At 39.6% G+C, this 20,695-nt stretch overlaps 1 protein-coding gene across 3 annotated transcripts in view; it reads left to right on the forward strand.

Moving 5' to 3' along the window:
- nlgn3a (neuroligin 3a) overlaps positions 1-20,695 on the forward strand; it is a 450,359-nt gene that overhangs the window by 68,905 nt on the left and 360,759 nt on the right. For 2 of the 3 annotated variants that reach the window (XM_087992014.1, XM_087992015.1), the window contains exon 2: positions 3,519-4,271. In XM_087992014.1, the coding sequence (XP_087848140.1) occupies positions 3,779-4,271 (493 nt within the window). In that variant the 5' untranslated portion in view covers positions 3,519-3,778. Of the gene's footprint in view, positions 1-3,518; positions 4,272-10,903; positions 10,964-20,695 lie in introns of all 3 variants that reach the window. The other variant, XM_087992013.1, reaches the window with a different exon arrangement.

Here is a 20,695-nt window from a genome sequence, read left to right on the forward strand (position 1 = left end):
TATTATTATGCCTTTGTGAAATGTTTACCCAAAATTGTTTTCAAATACAAGAATGATCCTGAAAATGATAATAAGGTAAATATCTTTTAGAGATTTTGATTTTTTTCTTCTTCTTTGCATATTTGGGTTCTAACAAGGCTCTGTTCAGATTTATTTGAAATTTTACTTCTGCCTCCACTGGGAATCCTTCTAACTGTTATGTCTGAAAGAAGGAGTGTAATGTAGGGAATGGAAACAAGTCCCATTTCTCTAAGAGTACTTTTCACATAATAGTCAGTAGCCATACATATGCATCTTCAGTTAGAGAGAACAATACAAACTGAAAAGTCTAGAAATACTCAGTTGTTTAGGGAGCATCTATGGAGGCAGAGGAGTAGAGCAATCTGCATTAGCAGGAAGTGTGCAGACTGTCCAACCCCCGACTAAAAGTAGGTCAGTGAAATAAATGTCTACTCTGCAGTGATACTCGCTTTAAATGGTGTTCACAAGGGCAGCCTGGAACTTGCCCCACTCACTACAGAGGGGGTCCTGCCCTCACAAGCTGTTAGCTCTTATAATGTCAGATGAAGTGGGGAAATGAAGTGGTGAACCAGTTTCCGCATTTCCTCTTCCTCCACCTTATCCCAGATCCAACCTTCCAAATCGGTACTGCCCTCTTGACCTGTGCTACCTGTCCATCTTCCTTCCCACCTATCCGCTCCACCCTCCACTCCGACTTATTACCTTCACCTCCTACTTTGTCTCCCTATTGCTACCTTCCTCCCAGCCCCACCCCCTCATTCCTGATGAAGAGCTTAAGCTTGAAACGTTGATTCTGCTACTGCTCGGATGCTGCCTGACTGGCTGTGCTTTTCCAGCACCACACCCTTTTTGATTCTAATCACCATCATCTGCAGATCTCACTTTCTCCCAGCCTTTTGGTATCAGTCAAGGCAACTGATACCATGTGGAAAAGAATGTCCACATGATGCCTTAAGCAGAAGAAAGGCTCAATCTTGATGAATATGAAATAAATTTATTACATATTTCTCATTTCTCTTATGAGACAAGAGTAAGTTCACATTATAATTGTTAGAACAGCATTGGTAACAAGCACAAAGCACCAACAAATCTTTAGAAACTCTTGGAGAACTAGTTATCTCCTCCCGAGGAGCTTTTATTTCTCCTGATGGGCAAAGCCTATTTCATAATGCCAATTAATCATTTAAGCTTAAATCCTAAACCAGGTAAGGGGTATTGAACAGTGAAAGTATCACTGGCTTTCAGAGTGGGATATGGTGAGGGGTTTGGTAATGGATTTTAGAGAGCATTGCCAACCCTGGAGAGAGTAGGAATGTCCCAATCCATGAAGGGCATCCCCTGATGATGATGATGATCAGCCTTGGTTCCTCCTTTTTAAAAAAATTTTTAAAAATGGGCAGCTGACTGCCACGTAACTGGTCATGCCAACTGTATGATTGTGTGGCAGTGTATTATCAGGTCAATTGAATTTTTAACAGATTCAATTAACACCTATTTATCTATATATGGTTGGTGTCCTGTCAATTGCAGTAACTGACAACCTTTTTTTGGGATGAGTTCAGAGTGAGCACCTACCCTGTATTTCAATTCCCCGCCACAAACACAGCAGAAAAGGCATCCAAAATCCAGCTGAGTGTTAGGAGCAATGCTGTTTCATCAGAACTAGACAATGCTTCCAGTGTAACAGGCTTTAAACCAGCAGAGACATAGAAAGGGCTGAGGGAATAGAAAGGACAAAATGGAAGTTCTGGTAGGTTGAAAAGCAAGAGTGATAAAGTGAACAACAGAATCATTACCAGAACACGGTCTTCAAAAAACTGGGAGTAACGGTTGTTATGAAGTTGTTGAACTTTAATGTTGAGTCTGCAACATAATTATGATGATGTGCTGTTCCTTGAGTTTCTGTTGAGTTTTGTTGGAACAATGGTGATGGCTGAGAATAGAGAGGTCAGAGTAGGAGTGGCACGGAGAAGGAAAATAACAAGAAAGAGATGAACATGTCCCATTTTGACAGTTTGAGGGATGCAGGCTCTGATACCCAAAGCAAGCTGGTACAACAGGAACAATAGCACTATCAAGGTAGGAGTATGTTAACTAACTGATGTGTTGGATGCTCTGAAAAACAAGGTGCAACTAATTGCCAGGTTTTCAATGGCACTGCAAAAAATAATTTATACATGGACTTATCAACTGCCAGTGTACCCTGATTGACTGCACCATCATTGATACTAAAAGTTCTGGTATATCTATTTTGGGGAACTATCTTTACATATTCTGAGCCCTGACAAATCCACTTGTAGATAAGTGCCATCTGCTCCAAGTATAACAGAACTGCCATGCAGCATTGAGCTGGTGCGTTCAGTGACAGTATACTCATTTACAGCTTGAAGCTTGACTCTTTCTCTCAGCAGGCATGCAATAAAGTATGCAGTGATGCAGCAGGAACTCCTTGCAACCATTAATTATCTCCATCCTTTAAATTTCAATGATATATAATTTTCTACTTCCACCACATGTCTAAATCTGCATCTTTTGCTATATATAATTGATAATATGCTGACCTTGGAAACTTGAGTCAAAAAAGTCTTGTTTCTGTCCATGTCAGGGCAAATATGTCTCTAATCATTTGGATGCATACTGCAATCATATTAGAAAATCTACATTGATTTTTCTATTGTAATTTCTAGCACCATTTTAACAGCTGACCTGAAAATAATTATATTGTGATTTTAGTTCCATTGGGTCACTTCAAATTTTAGAAATGCCTTCATCAGTCATTAAGTTCTAATTGTAAATTAATTGTCTATATACAGTGTCTCTGAAGTTCCAAGAACTCTGCTACATCAGTACAAAAGTTGCTAAGTTGTGTTTCCTCATCCACTGTGCCACAGGCTAGATAGCTCATCCCAAATTTGAGACATCAGGATCAGTTTGTTATTTCTGTATCTGGATTTATGAGGATGATCACCTCAACCTGGCCCAGCTTGCACATTTGAAATGTAAAAGTGCCATGCCATTAAGTCTTAAATACATAAATATTAAGTTTTAAAATTTTGGTTACTGCTCATCACGCGAGGGTAATTCATCTGGATTGATCACCTTGTTCTAGTAAAGATTTAGAACTCATGCCATCGTTTAACTCCCTGAGAGTTCTGCTGAGGTATCTCATGAGAGTAAAAGGAAGAATCCTTGTTATGGCTTACAATCTCCTTTAATAGCCCCTTGGAGTAGAGAAATGTGGGCAGAAGATTTAGGTCTGGCTTCTAACTGAAATATGAAGGTGTGTTTTAAATGAAAGGTGTCATCTGATCAAGGTTAAACACTGTGTTCCTCTTAATGAATAAAATAGCACATTTGAGTGGTTCAGGCTTTAATGACTGTTCATCTGTGTTTACTCATTTGCTGCATTTTTTAAAATCCATTTTTATCTCTTCCCGACATACAGAGTTTCATGTATGGGTGCACAAGTTAAATTTATTTCTCTTTACTTATCACAGGATTTGTTTTGAAATTGAAATGCAAGAGAAGAATTACACTTATCTTGGGTGACATGATGTGCATCTTCCAGATCTGAAACTTCCAGAGAAAGATTCTACTGCAGGATGGCTATTTGGCTTTACAGCTCAACTATGGATTGACAGCTGAATAAGAATCAGAGTTACAAGATAAGAAGCACTCTCTCGATGACTTTTGGAGTTACTACAGTTATTCATTGGCACCAAGGACTTTTGGAATTTATATTGCTGAGAATCCAATAATGGCATCGTGTACGATGTTTCTTCATACAAGATGGAGTTGTCCTGTATCCTTTTTATATCGCATAGTCACCATTTTCTTCAATGTAGACTGTAGTGCTGCTCTCTGGATATTCAGCTTTGCTGTCAGGGTCATAGTGCTGGAGGGTCAGATCAATTACCCAACTGTGAATACACATTATGGAAAACTACGGGGAATCCGAATTCCCTTGCCAAGTGACATACTTGGGCCAGTGGATCAGTACCTGGGAGTTCCATATGCAAGTGCTCCTACTGGAGAGAAAAGGTTCCAACCACCAGAACCTCCACCCTCTTGGTCTAGAATACGTAACGTAACTCATTTTGCTCCTGTCTGTCCGCAAAACATTCATGGTATAGTACCAGAAATCATGTTACCAATCTGGTTCACGGCCAATTTGGATATAGTTGCAACCTACATCCAGGATCAAAATGAAGACTGTTTGTATCTAAACATCTATGTTCCTACAGAGGATGGTGAGTCAGTAGCGGATGAGCCAATGCTTCTTTGTCTGGTTCTTTGTTCCTGTTTTGTCTGTATGTTGCTTTTTAAGCATGAGATGGTTTCCTATTTCGCACCTGACCCCATCCCATCCCCCTCCTGCATGCAATTGTTATGTAGCTCATGTTGTGGCTTCTCCTTACTTTGACCTTTATATCTCTTACTGTCTATGGCACTGTTATGGTTCCTCTTTTGTTTCTTTGGCACAGTTTGACAACCAAAAGCGAATCATCACTGCAAAAAGTCTCAAGACAGGTGCATTGACCACACGATTAATTCGCAGGGTTTGGGATTCACACAGTAATGTGTGAGGGGACAAGTGGTTTGGAAAGTTTGTGAAGGGTGATTGCAGAAATATTCTCCCAGGACATACATGGGTTGTGACTGAATGTCTGCTGCAAAATCACTCTCAAATCCAGAGGATTAGTTTGCAGTTTGGTGTTTATTTATGATTTAGTTCACTTCTTAGAACTCAGAATATGAAGAGAGCATATTGTTCATCCGCAAAGACCCTGAACCAACTTTGCAAGACTCATACAGATTATCATCAATCACTGTAGATTGTCCATGGGTCACTATCAACTATCCATGAATTGGTAAAAGAAAAAGCCTACATATCAGTGCAAGTTATCCTCATGCTCGTGCCAGTCATTCATACAGTGTAATACATTTGTTAATATTAGGCATGAACTTGTCTATATTTGCATCAAAAATGATTAAAACTGCTGAGTTTAACCTCATCTTTTACTGAGACCTCATGTCAGAGAGCGACTCTCATGATACTTGTCAGGGCAGGGGCTAGTTCCTCAAAAATGGTTGTGAACATTGATTGCTATGTAAATAATTGTGCTAGTCAATGATACAGGGGTTTCACAGTGGACTATGCTTGCTTTATTTCATTAATAATTTGATTCATCAATGTGAATAATATCAGCACTGGGGAAAATGTAAGAAAAGGTGGACTAAGTTCACACAGTGAGCAGTTAGAATCTGAAATGCACTCTCTGGAAGTTCAATTAAGACATTCAGGAGAATATTGGACGATTATTTAAATAGAAAAAATGTGCAGGCTTATGAGAAAAGGCAAGAGATTGACATTAAATTAAAATGCTTAGAGAGCCAATGCAGACACAGTAGCTGAATGGTTGCCTTCTGCGCCATAATAATTTTGTGAAGTTTTAAGAACATTTCAGAGTTACTATTATGTGTCGTTAGGTTCAGACCACTTCGAGTGGCCTGTGTAACATTTCAATTTCTCATATAATTCATCCTTATCGTCTCTGAGTTGGTTTACACGTTAAAATGCCTAAATTTGTACTGTAGACATTTTTTCCACTGAAATTCAAAATGTCACAAATAGAAATAATTTTATATCCAGTGCAGAAACTGGGCTAGACTCATATTCAAGTTAATGAGATGAGGCAATTATTCGAAGCATTATTTACTTAATAAACACAAGCTGGGAAGTTTGTTTCACGTTGAAAGCTGTTGCTAAGGGCAGAGTTTAGCAAAGTGTCAAAGAATGAAGTCCACATTTGCAAGAAAATTGATTCTCATGCAGATTGCTCGTCATGGTTGCTTTAAATAGGCTAGACCAGGGGTAGATGAAGTCAAAAAGTGTGGTACTGGAAAAGCACAGCAAGACAGGCACATTCCAAGGAGCAGGAGAATCGATATTTCGGACGTAAGCCTTTCATCAGGAGAATCGGGCTAGATGAACCCGAGGGAAGGGTGATGAACCTGAGAAGAGTGAATGTAGTCTGGTCATAGACCTGGGACGAACACTCATTTCAAGTAACTTAAAAGAAAATACGTTGGTTTTTGATGCAAGCCTCACCATTTTTTGCCAACTTTAGCACTGGAATTGAAAACAGGCTGTAAATTTGTAGACGTTACTTTCAAGGGGCTTAATGTTAATTTATGGGGTTGTGAACCAAAATCTTGCTAAGTTTCAAAATCACTGGATATGATTTTGATAAATTGGATTCAGTAGATGATAATCGGTCAGTATAATCAGTAAGGTGAGTGCACTCAGCTTGACTTTAACCATTTCTGCACATCATTCTTTTTAGTTGAGGGGATTAAACTTGATTTACATATAAATGGGGCTGGAATTATGAGTGGGACTAATGAGAAGTGGATTTTGGTAAAGTGTTGGGTAAGCAGTGATAGATTTTGTTATCATGAGTAAGTAGAATAAATAGATAATGGTAAAAATAATTGAAGAATAGTAGATTTGAATTAGATGGAGTGAAGAGTTAAGAAGAGTTGTATTAACACAGCATGAGTCTTACTGAAAATGATATTTAGGTATTATGGATTGTTAGGGAGATCAGTTTAAATTTAATTAGGAATGATGAAGAGAATTTGATTTGGAGTCATGATTTGAAGGTGCTGGTGTTGGACTGGGGTGTAGAAAGTTAAAAATCACCCAACACCAGGTTAGAGTCCAACAGGTTTATTTGGAAGCACTAGCTTTCAGAGCGCTGCTCCTTCATCAGGTGGTTGTGGAGTATAAGATCATAAAACACAGAATTTATAGCAAAAGTTTACAGTGTGATGCAACTGAAATCATATATTGAGAAAAGACCTGGATTGTTTGTTAAGTGTCTCTTTTAGAATGACCATGTTTTTTTCACTCCTTCAGACCCATACACTCAAGCAGACCCTGACTTGTATACAAGCTCTCTCTCGTATGCTCACACATACACATCCACACTCAACACCCACACACACACCCTCTCACAGACTTATACCTGATTACACTTACAATCACACACATACACATACACACACTCTCACACTCATACCCCCCCCACCCCACACCCACATTCTCACACACACACGTTTGTGGGGTGAATTTATACTTGCAGAGTTATATTTTATTTTGCTCACAAACTGCATAAAGCCATGTACGATTCTGTAAGTCTCTTTTTTAGAAATAGAATCAGTGTGAACATTGGGGCACAGACAGCCTCACACAGGGCCTCTCACACCTTCAATGCATTTTCTGAGCTGACAACCACCTATTGTTAAAGTTCACTTGAGAATGTAACTTTTAAAAAAAAGCTCTGGGATTGACATAAGAAAGAACTGAAACCAACGTGGTCATTCTAAAAGATGAGAGACTTAACAAACAATCCAGGTCTTCTTCAATAAATAATTTCAGTTGCATCACGCTGTAAACGTTTGCTATAAATTCAGTGTCTTACGATATTATACTCCACAACCACCTGATGAAGGAGCAGCGCTTAGAAAGCTTGTGCTTCCAAATAAACCTGTTGGACTATAACCTGGTGTTGTGTGATTTTTAATTTTAATTTGGAGTAGATTACAAATGTAATGTAGGATGTAGGAGTTGGTAGAGCTAAAGGAGAACAGGATGTGATGCGACCAAAGAATCATGAAGGGAAGCTGGAGCAATTGAGGGTGTCAGAGAACGTAAAGAGTACAATGTAATATACATTTGCAAGAAAGAACATGGTAATTCAAGTAATTGTAATTTATCTGTTGTACAGAAAAATTTAAATGTTTAAAAATAAAATTACTAAATATCTAGAAGCAACTAACATAGATTTTAGCAGGGAATTCTATAAGAAGATGGGATTTAGGTAAATATGGGAAATGTGCATGAACTTCCTCACAAAGTCCATGCCTTAACTTATAAAGCATCTTTAAAATTATAGAACATGTTAAAGTGATTCAAAACATAGAGCCACGAGGAAATAGATACTGGTAGATGATCAAAAGCTTGGCCAAATGGGATGGGTTTCAAGGAATGCCTTAAAAGGAGAAAACTAATGTGGAGAGGTTTAGGGTGGAAATTCCGGAACTTAGAGAATTGGCAGCCAAGTTGGAATAATAAAAATGGAGGATACTCAACATCAAACTCAACAAGATTTTAGGGCTGAGATAATTAGTGATTGGAAGGGGACAGTTGAGAATGGGTTCAACAAAAAGTAAGAGGAGTTCAAAATGGAAACGTTGCTTAACTAGGAGCCATTGTAGCTCTGTTAACACAGGCTTGGGGGTCAATGGAACTTCCTGCGAGTTTGAACACAGGCTGCACAATTTTGGATGATCTCAAGTTTACGAAAGGTAAATTGTGTAGGACATTAATCATGAATGTGTTATAAGTGTCAAGTCTGAAAATAACCAAATGCAGGAGAATCGCAGCAGCAGAAGACGATTTGCCTCAGGAAATGAGTGGGACAGTGCCTTGGAGGTAGAAATAGATCGTTAATGATGAGACAGCTAAGTGTTTGATTGCTCACCTTGGGGTCAGATATGACAGATATGTGCAGTCCAGTTCAGCCTCAGATTGTTGCAGGGAGAAGAGTTGAACCAGAGGCTAGAAAGTGGAAACCTTGGCCTCCTCAGAATTTAATTGGAGGAAGTTTTGTCTCCTCCAGTACCGATATCAGAATTAATCACTGCAAGAAAACAAACAGCTTGGAGATAGTGGAAATAGTGGAGGTGTCAAGCGATATGATGGTAAGGTGGATATAGATATTGTTAGAATACGCATGGAAATTGATACTCTGTAGCTAAGGGGCAATGTCTGGATGAGAAATTGGAGGGGGCCAAGGATATATTCCATGGTGGACACGAGGGTTACATTTGTGGGATTGTGAAAAGAAACCAATGATGGCGATGTTCTGACTATGATTAAGTAGATAGAAATGAGCCAGATGAATGCAGTGCTGCCAAGCTGAGGATGTTCGAACAGCTTTGGAGGAGGATGGCGTGTCAACTGTGGCTAACTCTGCAGACAAGTGAAGGACTTCATGGAGGGATAATTTGCCTTTGTCACAATCACATAGTCTGTCATTTGAGGAATTGATTAGAGCAGAGTTGATGCTTTGACAAGGAGATTAGATAGATTAGACTATGGAGTCTCAAGAAAGGTTAGCATAAATTTCAGAGGAAAGAACATATTCAAGGACTTTGGGAAGGAATGGCAGGTTGGAGATGGGACAACTGTTCGCAAGGTTGGAGGAGGTCATGTGTTGTTTCTTTAAGGACAAATATAATAAGCAGATGTTAAGGAGAGATGAGCAGAATCAGATAATTGAGAACCTTTTCATAATGCTAACGAACATGGAGTCAAGAAAGGGAATCTTAGTTGTCAGCAGTGAGTGGGAATACGATTAGTGACAAAGTGGATCCGGTGGACTCCTTTCGGTTCATACACAGAGAATAGCCTGATGGATAAGTTTTGAATAATGACGAGCAACTATGGAACTATATCTCAGCAAGTCATCAGCAACTTTAGAAGAAGGGAAAAAAGAAGATATTTTATCATTACCATGCAATTTGTGCTGATGCCTGAGTAGCTCATGATGCAGAAAAAGATGAATTAATTGGGCGAAAATCCAACTTTCTGTCTTCAAAAAACAATATATATAATTATAGAGTGCATTTATTGTAATAAAATATCCCAAGTTGTTTTACAGTGTATTATTAATCAAAATGTGACACTAAGCCATACAGCAGATATTAGAGTATTTGACCAAATGGTTAAAAAAAATGTTTACTGAGTCAGAAGATGTATTAACTATTATAGAGCATGGAAGGATATGGATGAAACCTATGGGAAATATAGTTACCCAAATGTATTTTGTTTGACATGCAGAATATTAACACTTTGAATTACCGGAATAGATTATAGGGATTGTTGATATAATCTGAGTAATGTTGACTCGCTTAAGGAGTAGAATTCCTGGAAATTTCCTGACTGAGAACAATAAACAGCAAATGACACTGTGATGGTACCATTGTTGGGATTCCACACAGACTGATCCTATGCATTGCTAGTGATTGACAAACTAGTGAAACACAGCATTTATGAATATTGCAAAGGCTGGAAGAAGTAGTGCCTTTTCATATTGCAAAATTTTGGACGCATTAATGATGATTTTCTGTATTTGATATCAGTTGTAAAGTTGTAAATGTCTTTTTTCAGATTTGAGCAAGCCATCACAAATGCACCTGTTCAGGTACAACAACTTTAAGTTTTGTTTTGAAAACTCACCCACCCCAAGGAACCAGAAATGAAACCTGTAAACAATTATTCTGGAATAAAAAAGGAAAGGTTGGCACAGAGCCATCAATATGTATCTGACCAACAGGCAAAATGGGCTCACATTTCAAATAAGACTCTTTTTCAGAATTCCTGAATGGACATTCATAGTTTATTCTTCACTTGAAGCATTTGAAAAATGGGGCTTTTTTTAAAATGAGGCTTGTTCTAGCTGAAGCCTAAAATGTTACTACATGACCCCTCTCTTTAAGAGATAGGGAAATGACAGGGGAGAGAGTTCATGTTGACCAGTTTAAATATTCTTCTCATATTGGAGTGGTACTGCATTGACAGCTTGAACAGCATGGACCAGCTGTGCCCTGGGACAACTGAATATTTCTGCAAACAGGTTTTGTGTGAGAGTCTGTGTGTGCGTGTGTCTGTCTGTGTGTGTGAAAGTATGTGTGTCTGTTTGTCTGCCTGTGTATGTGTGTATGTAGGGGAAGTGAAATGGTTGTGATTGCATGCTCCTATTTTGTCTGATGGAGCCTCATGTTATTTTGCAGTATTTTATTCATTTTACAGTAAAAAGAATATCGAAGGAATGCACAAGAAAACCCAACAAGAAAATATGTAGAAAAGGAGGTAGGTAGAAACCTGGTATCACATGGGGAGGAGCGAGCATGCATTCTCAACACAAGCAACAAGCTTCATCATTAAGCTGCAATTAACCACATGGAAACTGCGAGTTAAAGCCAAAATGTGTGTGTATGTTTGTGTGTGTGTATGTGTGCCTTTTGAATAGAGTTTGATATATTTTATAGTGATGACATGCACTTGATACCATGCATTTTGTTCACTGTAGTATTCTAACAGAAATTATCTACTGTGCACCAGAGAATAGCTCACCAGACACAGAAAGGAATACATACAGGGAAACAGTCAATATCTCTAGAAAGAGAAAAAGACACTAAAAGTTTTTATGTTTGCCAGTGTGTTGACGAATATTTTATTTCTCAATGGAGATAAATATTCAATCTCTAACTTTCCTGGTACAAGTTCTATTGCAGACTCATTCAAACATTTGGAATGAAGTTTGATTTTATCTCAACTTTCTCTCAGTGATGAAATGAGGAGAACGTAAATTCATTTTGAAGGATTTATGATTCCCTCAAAGGGATCTGAGACACAGTGCTTAACTCATTCAAAACACACTCTCTTATACAGAGTTAAAATTGGGCCCATTGACTCAAACAGTCTGCTTGTTGGGATCTTGGTATGAAAGCGAGACAGACACATCACAAATTTGCACAAGTTTCTCAAGTTCAGTAGTTGCTCACATTCCTCAGTTGTCCAATTGGTGGTTCTTAAAGTAACGCATAGTTGTGACAGAAGACAAGTTAACAGTTTTCCATTTATCTTAATGAGGATGTACAGGACTACTCCATCTGTCGTTACGAAAATAGTTTGGGAGCAAGTAATTTGGGCTTGAATTCCAAATGTGCTTCAGGCAATAACCAACTTCTCTGTCTAGTAAAAAGGTGTGTACTACACCAAGAAGGAGAGATGAAGAAATAATCTCAGAAGCACTCAAGCCTACACCTGATACGTTTTCAGTAGTAATATGCACACTTTCCTTGAACTTTAAAATTGCCGTCATTACCTCTTGCTCAAAGATCATCTTGACCATTCCCCCAACCAGTGGTACAGACATTAAACCTTTCTTTGCATGCTGCTAGATGCCCAACTCTTCATTGATTCCCTCCACAAACCCCTTTAGCTTATGCCTCAAAACCATGTTGAATAGAGTTTTCTATGACATCAATGACTCCATTCTGGATTCACTGGTTTTATTTTTAATGTGTTACAACTGGCAATGCTTTTTATGGATGTTTGGCTAGGATACATATTAGTGACAAATATTTCAGCCTGTACTCCACCACCTTTGACTCCATAAACATATGACAATTTGTTCAACATCATTATGGATAACCCAGAATTTTTTTCACCATTAAAAAGATGGAACCCAATCTTTTCAGTGCCTAACACAACTCTGTATTGCTGCTCATACCAATTCCTTCCTCAATCACCCATGCAGGTTGTTCCTGCCAATGTAGAACATCCCAGGAATTGTCCGACTTAGAGTCATAGAGGTGTACAGCATTGAAACAGACCCCTTCGTCCAACTCGTCCACACCGACCAGATATCATAAATTACTCTAGTCCCATTTGCCAGCCCTTGACCCATATCCCTCTAAACCCTTCCTATTCATATACCCATCCAGATGCTTTATAAATCTTGTATTGTACCAGTTTCCACCGCTTCCTCTGGTAGATCATTCCATACATGCACCTCTGCATGAAAAAGTCACCCCTTAGGTCATAGAGTCATAGAGGTGTACAGCATGGAAACAGACCCTTCGGTCCAGCCCATCCATGCTGACTAGATATCTCAACCCAATCTAGTCCCACCTGCCAGCATCCAGCCCATATTCCTCCAAACCTTCCTATTTATATACCCATCCAAATGCCTCTTAAATACTGCAATTGTACCAGCCTCCACCACTTCCTCAGGCAGCTCATTCCATACACGTACCACCCTCTGCGTGAAAAAGTTGCCCCTTAGGGCTCTTTTATATCTTTCACCTTTCACCCTAAACCTATGTCCTGTAGTTGTGGACTCCCCAGTCCCAGGGTAAATACTTTGTCTACTTATCCTATCCATGCCCCTCATGATCTTGTAAACCTCTATGAGGTCACCCCTCAGACTCCGATGCTCTTTCCTGTTTCCTCTTTCCTGTCTCGTCTTAAACCTGTGCCCTCTAGTTTTGGACTCTGCTACCCTGGGGAAAAGTCCTTTTCTATTTACCCTATATATGCCCCTCATGATTTTACAAACTTCTAGAAGGTCACCCCTTAGCCTCCAACGCTGTAGAGAAAATAGCCCCATTCTATTCAGCCTCTACCATAGTTCAAACTCTCCAACGTCTTTGTAAATCTTTTCTGAACTCTTTCAAGTTTACAACATTCCTCTGATAGGAGGGAGACCAGAACTGCTCACAAAAAAATTCCAGAATTGGCTTAACCAATGTCCTTTACAATTGCAACATGACCTCCCAACTCTCAAAATCAATGCATTCATCAATAAAGAAAAGTATACCAAATGCCACCATCACTATTCTGTCAAACTGTAATTTTACTTTCAAGGAACCATGAACCTGCACTGGAAGGTCTCTTTGTTCAGCAATACTCCCCAGGACCTTAGTATTAAGTGTATAAGTCCTGTCCTGATTTGCCTTTCCAAAACGCAGCACTTCACATTTATGTAAACTTACACCCACTTGCCACTCCTCAGCCCACTGGCCCATCTGATCAAGGTCCCGTTGTACTCTGAGGTAACCTTCTTGGCTGTCCACTACACCTCCAATTTTGGGGTCATCTACAAACTTACTAACCATACCTCCTATGTTCACATCAAAATTACTTAAATCCAATTTAGATTAGATTAGATTACTTACAGCGTGGAAACAGGCCCTTCAGCCCAACAAGTCCACACCGACCCTCCGAAGAGCAACCCACCCAGACCCATCCCCCTACATTTACCCCTTCACCTAACACTACGGGCAATTTAGCACGGCCGATTCACCTAACCTGCACATCTTTGGACTGTGGGAGGAAACCGGAGCACCCAGAGGAAACCCACACAGACATGGGAGAATGTGCAAACTCTACACAGACAGTTGCCCAAGGCGGGAATTGAACCCGAGTCTTTGGTGCTGTGAGGCAGCAGCGCTAACCAATATCTGCCACCTATACCCGATTCTACCTGAAACCCCCCCACTTACCTGTCCTGTCTTTAACAGTCCTCTTTTTCCAGATTACTTCACAGCTTCCTTCTTTCCTGCTTCTACACCCAAACCTTACTGTCCACCCATTGCTCCTTAGTCTCTGCTCTTCCATGGGCCACATCCCTGACTCCATCCCTTCTCCCCATGGAATTTTCCTTCATTGGTGACTGATACTTGAGGCGTTAGTGCCTTCTCTGAAACTTTCTCCCTGAACTCATGCGTAGCTGCCCCATCCCATTTACATGAAAAATGCTCTATACTTCCACCAGGAGAATGGTTAGGACATATGTGTAATTATTAGAATCAATCCTGAGACATCAGAAAATCTGTCACTTAGAAAAGCGTAGAAGAGTCTTGGTTAGTCAGCATGGCTTCGCTAAGTGAAGGTCATGCCTTACAAATTTGATTGAATTCTTTGAGGAAGTGACAAGGAGGATCAATGAAGGTAGTTCATTGGATATTATCAACAGTATATGGATTTTAGTCTGGCACTTGACAAGGTCCCACAAGGCAAACTGGTCAAAAAAGTAAAAGCCTGTGGGATACATGGTAATCTGTCAAAGATTGGCTCAGTAACAGCAAGCAAAGGGTAATGGTCAATGACTGCCCTCATGAATGGAAAGCTGTCTAAAGTCGTGCTCCGCCGGGCTCAGGGTTGGGATCCCTGCTGTTCCTTCTATGCATGAATGATTTGGACTTGAATATGGGGGTGCACAATTAGGAAATTTGCAGGCAACCCAAAGATTGGCTGTATACGTTAAAAATGGCTGGATGTTCAACAATGATATAAATGGGTTGGTGGAGTGGGCAGGGAAGTGGTAGATGGAGTTCAACTCTGATAAGTGTGAGGTAATCTATTTAGGAAAGTCAAACAATAAAAGGGAATACACAATAAATGGGAATGTACTGAGAGGGTAGATGAAGTGAGAGATCTTGATGTGCAGGCCCCTAAAGATAATAGTGCAGAGGCCCCTAAGGATAATAGTGCAGGAAGATAAAGTTATAAAGAAAGCATATGGAATGATTTCCTTCATTGGCAAAGGTAATGAATGCAAAAATAGGGATATGATAATGAAACTGGCAAGGCTATAAGACACTAGTGAGGCCACAATTGGAGTATTGTGTGCAGTTTTGGTCACCACATTACAGGAAGGAGGTAATTGTTCTAGAGAGAGTGCAGGGAAGATTTACTAGAGTGTTGCCAGGGCTGGAGAATTGTAGCTATGAGGAAAGATTGGAGAAGTTGGAGTTATGTTCCTTGGAACAGAAAAGACTATGAGGAGACATGATTGAGAAAGGGGAGTCCAGAACGAGAGGGTATAGGTTTAGGGTGAGAGGGGAAAGATATAAAAGAGACCTAAGGGGCAACTTTTTCACGCAGAGGGTGGTACGTGTATGGAATGAGCTGCCAAAGGAAGTGGTGGAGGCTGGTACAATTGCAACATTTAAGAGGCATTTGGATGGGTGTATGAATAGGAAGGGTTTGGAGGGATATAGGCTAGGTGCTAGCAGGTGGGACTAGATTGGGTTGGGATATCTGGTCGGCATGGATAGGTTGGACCGAAGGGTCTGTTTCCATTCTGTATATTTCTATGACTCTATGACTCGAGAAAGTAGACAGGAGGAACTTGTTCCCTTGGCAGAGATTGAAAAACCAGGGGTCAGAGATTCAAGCTAAGTGGCAGAAGGATTAGAAGGGATGCGAGGAAACGCTTTTTGACATAGAGGGTGGTGAGTGTCTGGAATTCACTGCCTGAGTTGGTAGAGACCCTAAACTCATTTTTAAAAAGTACCTGGATCTTAAGTACAGTAATCTGCAGAGCCATGGACCGTGTGTAGGATGATAGGATTAGAAAGAGCATCTGGGTCTTGGGGTTGACATGGACAAAATAGGTCCCATGGCCCACTTCTGTACTGTATTATATCTATGGTTTTCTGGTTCTATATTCAAAGACTCAGGTCTTTGATTTTAATCACAGAGCTGCTTGAAAACGCAATGCAGTTGAAAGATGTATTCTGCCATTAATGGCATACAGATGATATCTAATTTGTGTGATTGGGTTGATAATTATAAAAATGAATTCCTCCTGAATGGTTTCACATCTGGTGGATTGTTCCAAACTAATTTGAGATGATCCTTTATTAGAAGATTGTCACTTTAAAGGATGTGAAGATTTTGGTAACTACTAATCTGACTACATTTTGGAGAGGTTTTCAATTTGCCCAATAGATTTGTTGTACCTGTGGTTATAATCTTCTATTGCTGAGTACTGGGCTATTGAATGAATCAGAGTGGAGCATCTTTTCAGTATTCCAGTGTAAGTGCTGGGCTGCCATTTGTGTGAGCAGTTTGCTTGAATAATGGGATTTTCACCTTGTGTTGCGAAAGTGAAGTAGTAAGCAACAGCAGGTGGCCTTGCTGTAGGGAAAAAAGTGAATATGTAACCTCCAGGGTTGTATGAAAAAGCACCTTTTACTGGCTGAGACAAGATTGAGATGAGAAGAGGTTTTGGAAAATGTAACATTGGACAAATACTGTGTGGCTGGCCCGAAAAGTGGAGGACATGACACTGTTGACCCTGTTGTGTTAGATTAGTTTTGGACCACTCAAGATTGTTATTATTCCCTGAGAATTACACTCTCCTGAAAGGCAGGCATATTTAGTGAGGTTGTCATACTATGATTTTCAGAACACACCAGATATTTTCCTCATGTTCTGCAGTGAAGATAAATGCTGTAATAAACCATCATTCATTGTGAAATGGAGTATAATCATTATCGTAAGTCTAATGGGATGCTATCTTTTATTATGAGATGAATTAAACGTGAAAGTATGTTATGCTTCAGTTACACAGGGCATTGCTGAGAACACATTTCAAATGCTGTTTACAGTTTTGGTCACCTTATTTAAGGAAATATAAATATGTTGGAGGTGGTACAGAGGATTTTTTTTTAAGACTGATACTTGGAATGAGTGAGTTGAACAAACTAGTCTTATTTCAAAGGAAATTTGGAAGGCCGAGGGGTGACTTGATTGAAGGATGAATAGTAGTTCATGTATGTGGATCACGTTGCCTTCCTATCTTCACTACAATTAAACATATCATAGGAAGGCTGGTGGATGGCCATACCACATCACTGCCAATTAATTAGTTAATGCGCATTCAAGTGCCTTAACCCAATCCCTGACATTAACCCAGCAGCTATTGGGGCACTGGACATGCAGAGAGTATGAAACTCCATGCCCAATTGATGGATGCAGCATGGAAAAAGCAATGAGAGCTACCAATCTTCTCTTACTGTTGACCCTCCTTCCCCACAATGTCTATCTTGCATTCCTTTTCCTATCAGCACCTGGGAGTCTCCACAATCTGAGGCCTTGAGTGGTGTGTTACAGGCAACATCTACAGCTGAGTATAGAACTCTTCAGCTCTCGGCAGGCTGGACTCCATCCCCTGAGGTTTTCTACCCTGATGAAAGGCCTCCACAGAATTCTACCCAACAGTTCTATAACTCTTCCGTAAGGTTGAGATTTGGACTTGGGAGATCCTGAGCAGTGTTCCATAGTAGCCTTGCTGCTATTACACTTCCATTGATGTACTGATAATCTTCTAAAATCAGTCAGTATATGTTATCTGTATATATAATTACAGAATCTCCTGGAAACTTGAGAGTAACTGCAGCTTGAATAGTTTATCTGAGTTTCAAGCTCATTTATACCTTAAGGATGAATCTGCTGAGGGACTGCAGTGCTTGAAAGCTTCTGCATATTGTAAATCCCTGGCCATTGACATGTAAATAGCTTTCTCACTGTACTTAGAAATATAAATTGCTTGACTAACTTTGTTTTGATAATAATGAGTCCCACATGTCTTATTAACTTTCATTGGTTTCCCTAGTTTCACTTTAGCCTGAAGGCTTACAGAATACTAGCAGGTGCAACTGTAAATAAGGAGAATGGAAGTAAGAGTACATGAATTGTGCTGCTGTCTCAAGACTGACATACAGAAATGCATGTTGCAGATGCAAATTCCTGTTTGTCTTGACCTCAGATTTTGCATGTTGGCTTATGTATAGATAACCCTTCAGCTCTGTTGTACTGACTCAGTCTAAGCTCATGCTCATACATAGAGCTGGAATCAATGTATTGGAGGAATGACAAGGTAGAGAAGAATCAGCACAGCAAATCCTGGTACTCTCCTGAAGAGCATTAGGTGATTTATCTACACCAGTCGGACAGTAGTAATTCAAGAAGACAGCTCACCAACACCCACTAAACTGCCACTCTCTGATTTAAGAAAACAATGATGCCCTCTTTGGCCATTTCAAGTAAGCATTAGTGAGAGTGTGGTTGTGAAGGAACTGCAAGATGAACAGATGTAAGACGGTAGAACACAACAGCTAAACCCTTCAGTTTAAACAGAGTAGTAACTATATATAGAGATTATTGTTTGTTTTTTCCTTTTAATGCAGCAGTTAAGTGCATATATTGGTAGAACTGCTGTTTGTTTTAGTTGTTTACTGTTTGCAGTGAACAATGAAATAATTCATGCCTTGTTTTCTGCTGAATCTGATCTAATGTACTAGTTACTCATCTGGACAAATGAATACTACAACGGCAAGTATATTTGAAAAGCTGTACAGGATACTTTAGTGACTGACCTGATGGACTTGCTTCATGTATGTGCCAACAATGACCTGTGGTGTACTCTTTGAGAGGCAGTCACTTGTGCAGATACTGTGACAACACAAGATTACTGATGATGCAAGTGAAATGCACACTGATTTGAGAAAGTAGAGAATCCTGAGATCTGAATATTCTCAGCACTGTTCCAAACATTTTTTGCCAAATTTCCCAAAGGCAAACTGATTCTATTACCTCTTGTTTTGAGCTCAAAGCATTCTTAATCCCAGTGGAAACATTCATTATATGCTGCTTCTGTGCAGATGGTTTACATAACTGATTATTATGGATACCAAAGATATCAATACCAGACTACCTTGCATACACTCATTTTGGAGAATTGTACAAGAGTACAGTGCATTGGGTCTTCTGAAGAACACATAATTAGACTCAACATCCATTCTTTCCCAGATCTCTGTCAAATAATTAACCAATTATTTGTTTCTGTCAAATAATTAACCAATTGTCATTCTATGATTACTATTGACTCACCCAATGCAAATCCTAATTGCCCATTTTATAAAAATAAAATTTGATTATGCAGTATGTGAATTATCAATAGCTGTTGAGTGATTGTTCCATCTTCCAAAGTGATATGAACAGTGCCACTTCAAAATTGACTACCAGGATGTTGCTATGGATGGAGGATTTGAGAGAAAAATAGGCTGGGACTTTTTTCAGTGGAGCGGCGGAGGTTGAGGGATAACATTATAGAGATTTATAAAATTATGAGGGGCATAGAGGAGGTGAATGACCAGGATCTTTTCTCTGGGGTGGCAGTTCTAAACTAGGGGACATATTTGTAAGGTAAGAAGGATGGAGTTTTTAAAGAGGACATGAGGGGTGACCTTTTTACACAGAGTGGTTTGTGTGTGGAATGAACTGCCATAGGAAGTAGTGGATGCAGGTACACTTACAACATTTCAAAGATATTTGGATACGTACATGAATAGGAAAGGTTCGAGGCATATGGACCAAAAGCAGACAAATGGGACTAGTTTAGTTTGGGAACATGGTCAGCATGGATTAGTTGGACCAAAGGGTCTGTTACCATGCTCTATGACCTTGTGTTAATAATATTTTTTGTTAGAAATCTCCCTCACTAATGTTTTTATCACTAGAAAACTAAAAGGATGTGCACAGCTGGCCCGGGATATTTGGGTATTTCAATTATTCTCTCATATCCTACTTTAGAATAACCCAATTATCCAGCATTTGTATTGCTTTTTAAAGATGAGGTATTATAAGGGCCTGAATGGCATGGGCCATGGTGAGATGTGTGATGAGATTCGGTTACAAGTGTGATGAAGCCCATCTTGATCCTAAGGTTATATTGCTCCTTTCATGCTTTCACAAGCGATGTTGCTTCAATGAAGGAATGTTTAGCATTTTTGCCATTTGGGTTGATGTTGCCTCATGTGTGATAATTTGCATAATTGAGAGTGAGTACTGCATATAAAGTCAGTGTTGGAGACATGAAGGCTGTGAAATACAATAAAAGATCTTTTATGAATTAACAGCTTGGCACAGGGCCTCAGAACAAATCAGCAAAAAGAAAATTTAGATCTAAAATCAGAAATTTACATGTACAAGTGATCACATATAAATCATGTTTAGAGCAAAGGTGAAAGAATCACGGGAGTGACATAAGAATCGTTTGCATGCGGGTTTGGAAGGAAAACATGATTTTTTTTTATTGCAGTGGTCCTCTGCTACATTTCAGTCTCTGACCCTCCACTTTCTGTTGCTCCAACCACTCCATCCCTCTTTGTAACTGCAAGACAAGTGAATGGGTGGCTGCTTCTAGATGAGCAACTCTATTTTAGACTTGACTGTTCCAACTCT

This window comes from Chiloscyllium plagiosum, unplaced genomic scaffold, assembly GCF_037043375.1.
Source record: "Chiloscyllium plagiosum isolate Xiang-an unplaced genomic scaffold, Cpla_swu_hap1 HiC_scaffold_11, whole genome shotgun sequence".
Taxonomy (NCBI): domain Eukaryota; kingdom Metazoa; phylum Chordata; class Chondrichthyes; order Orectolobiformes; family Hemiscylliidae; genus Chiloscyllium; species Chiloscyllium plagiosum.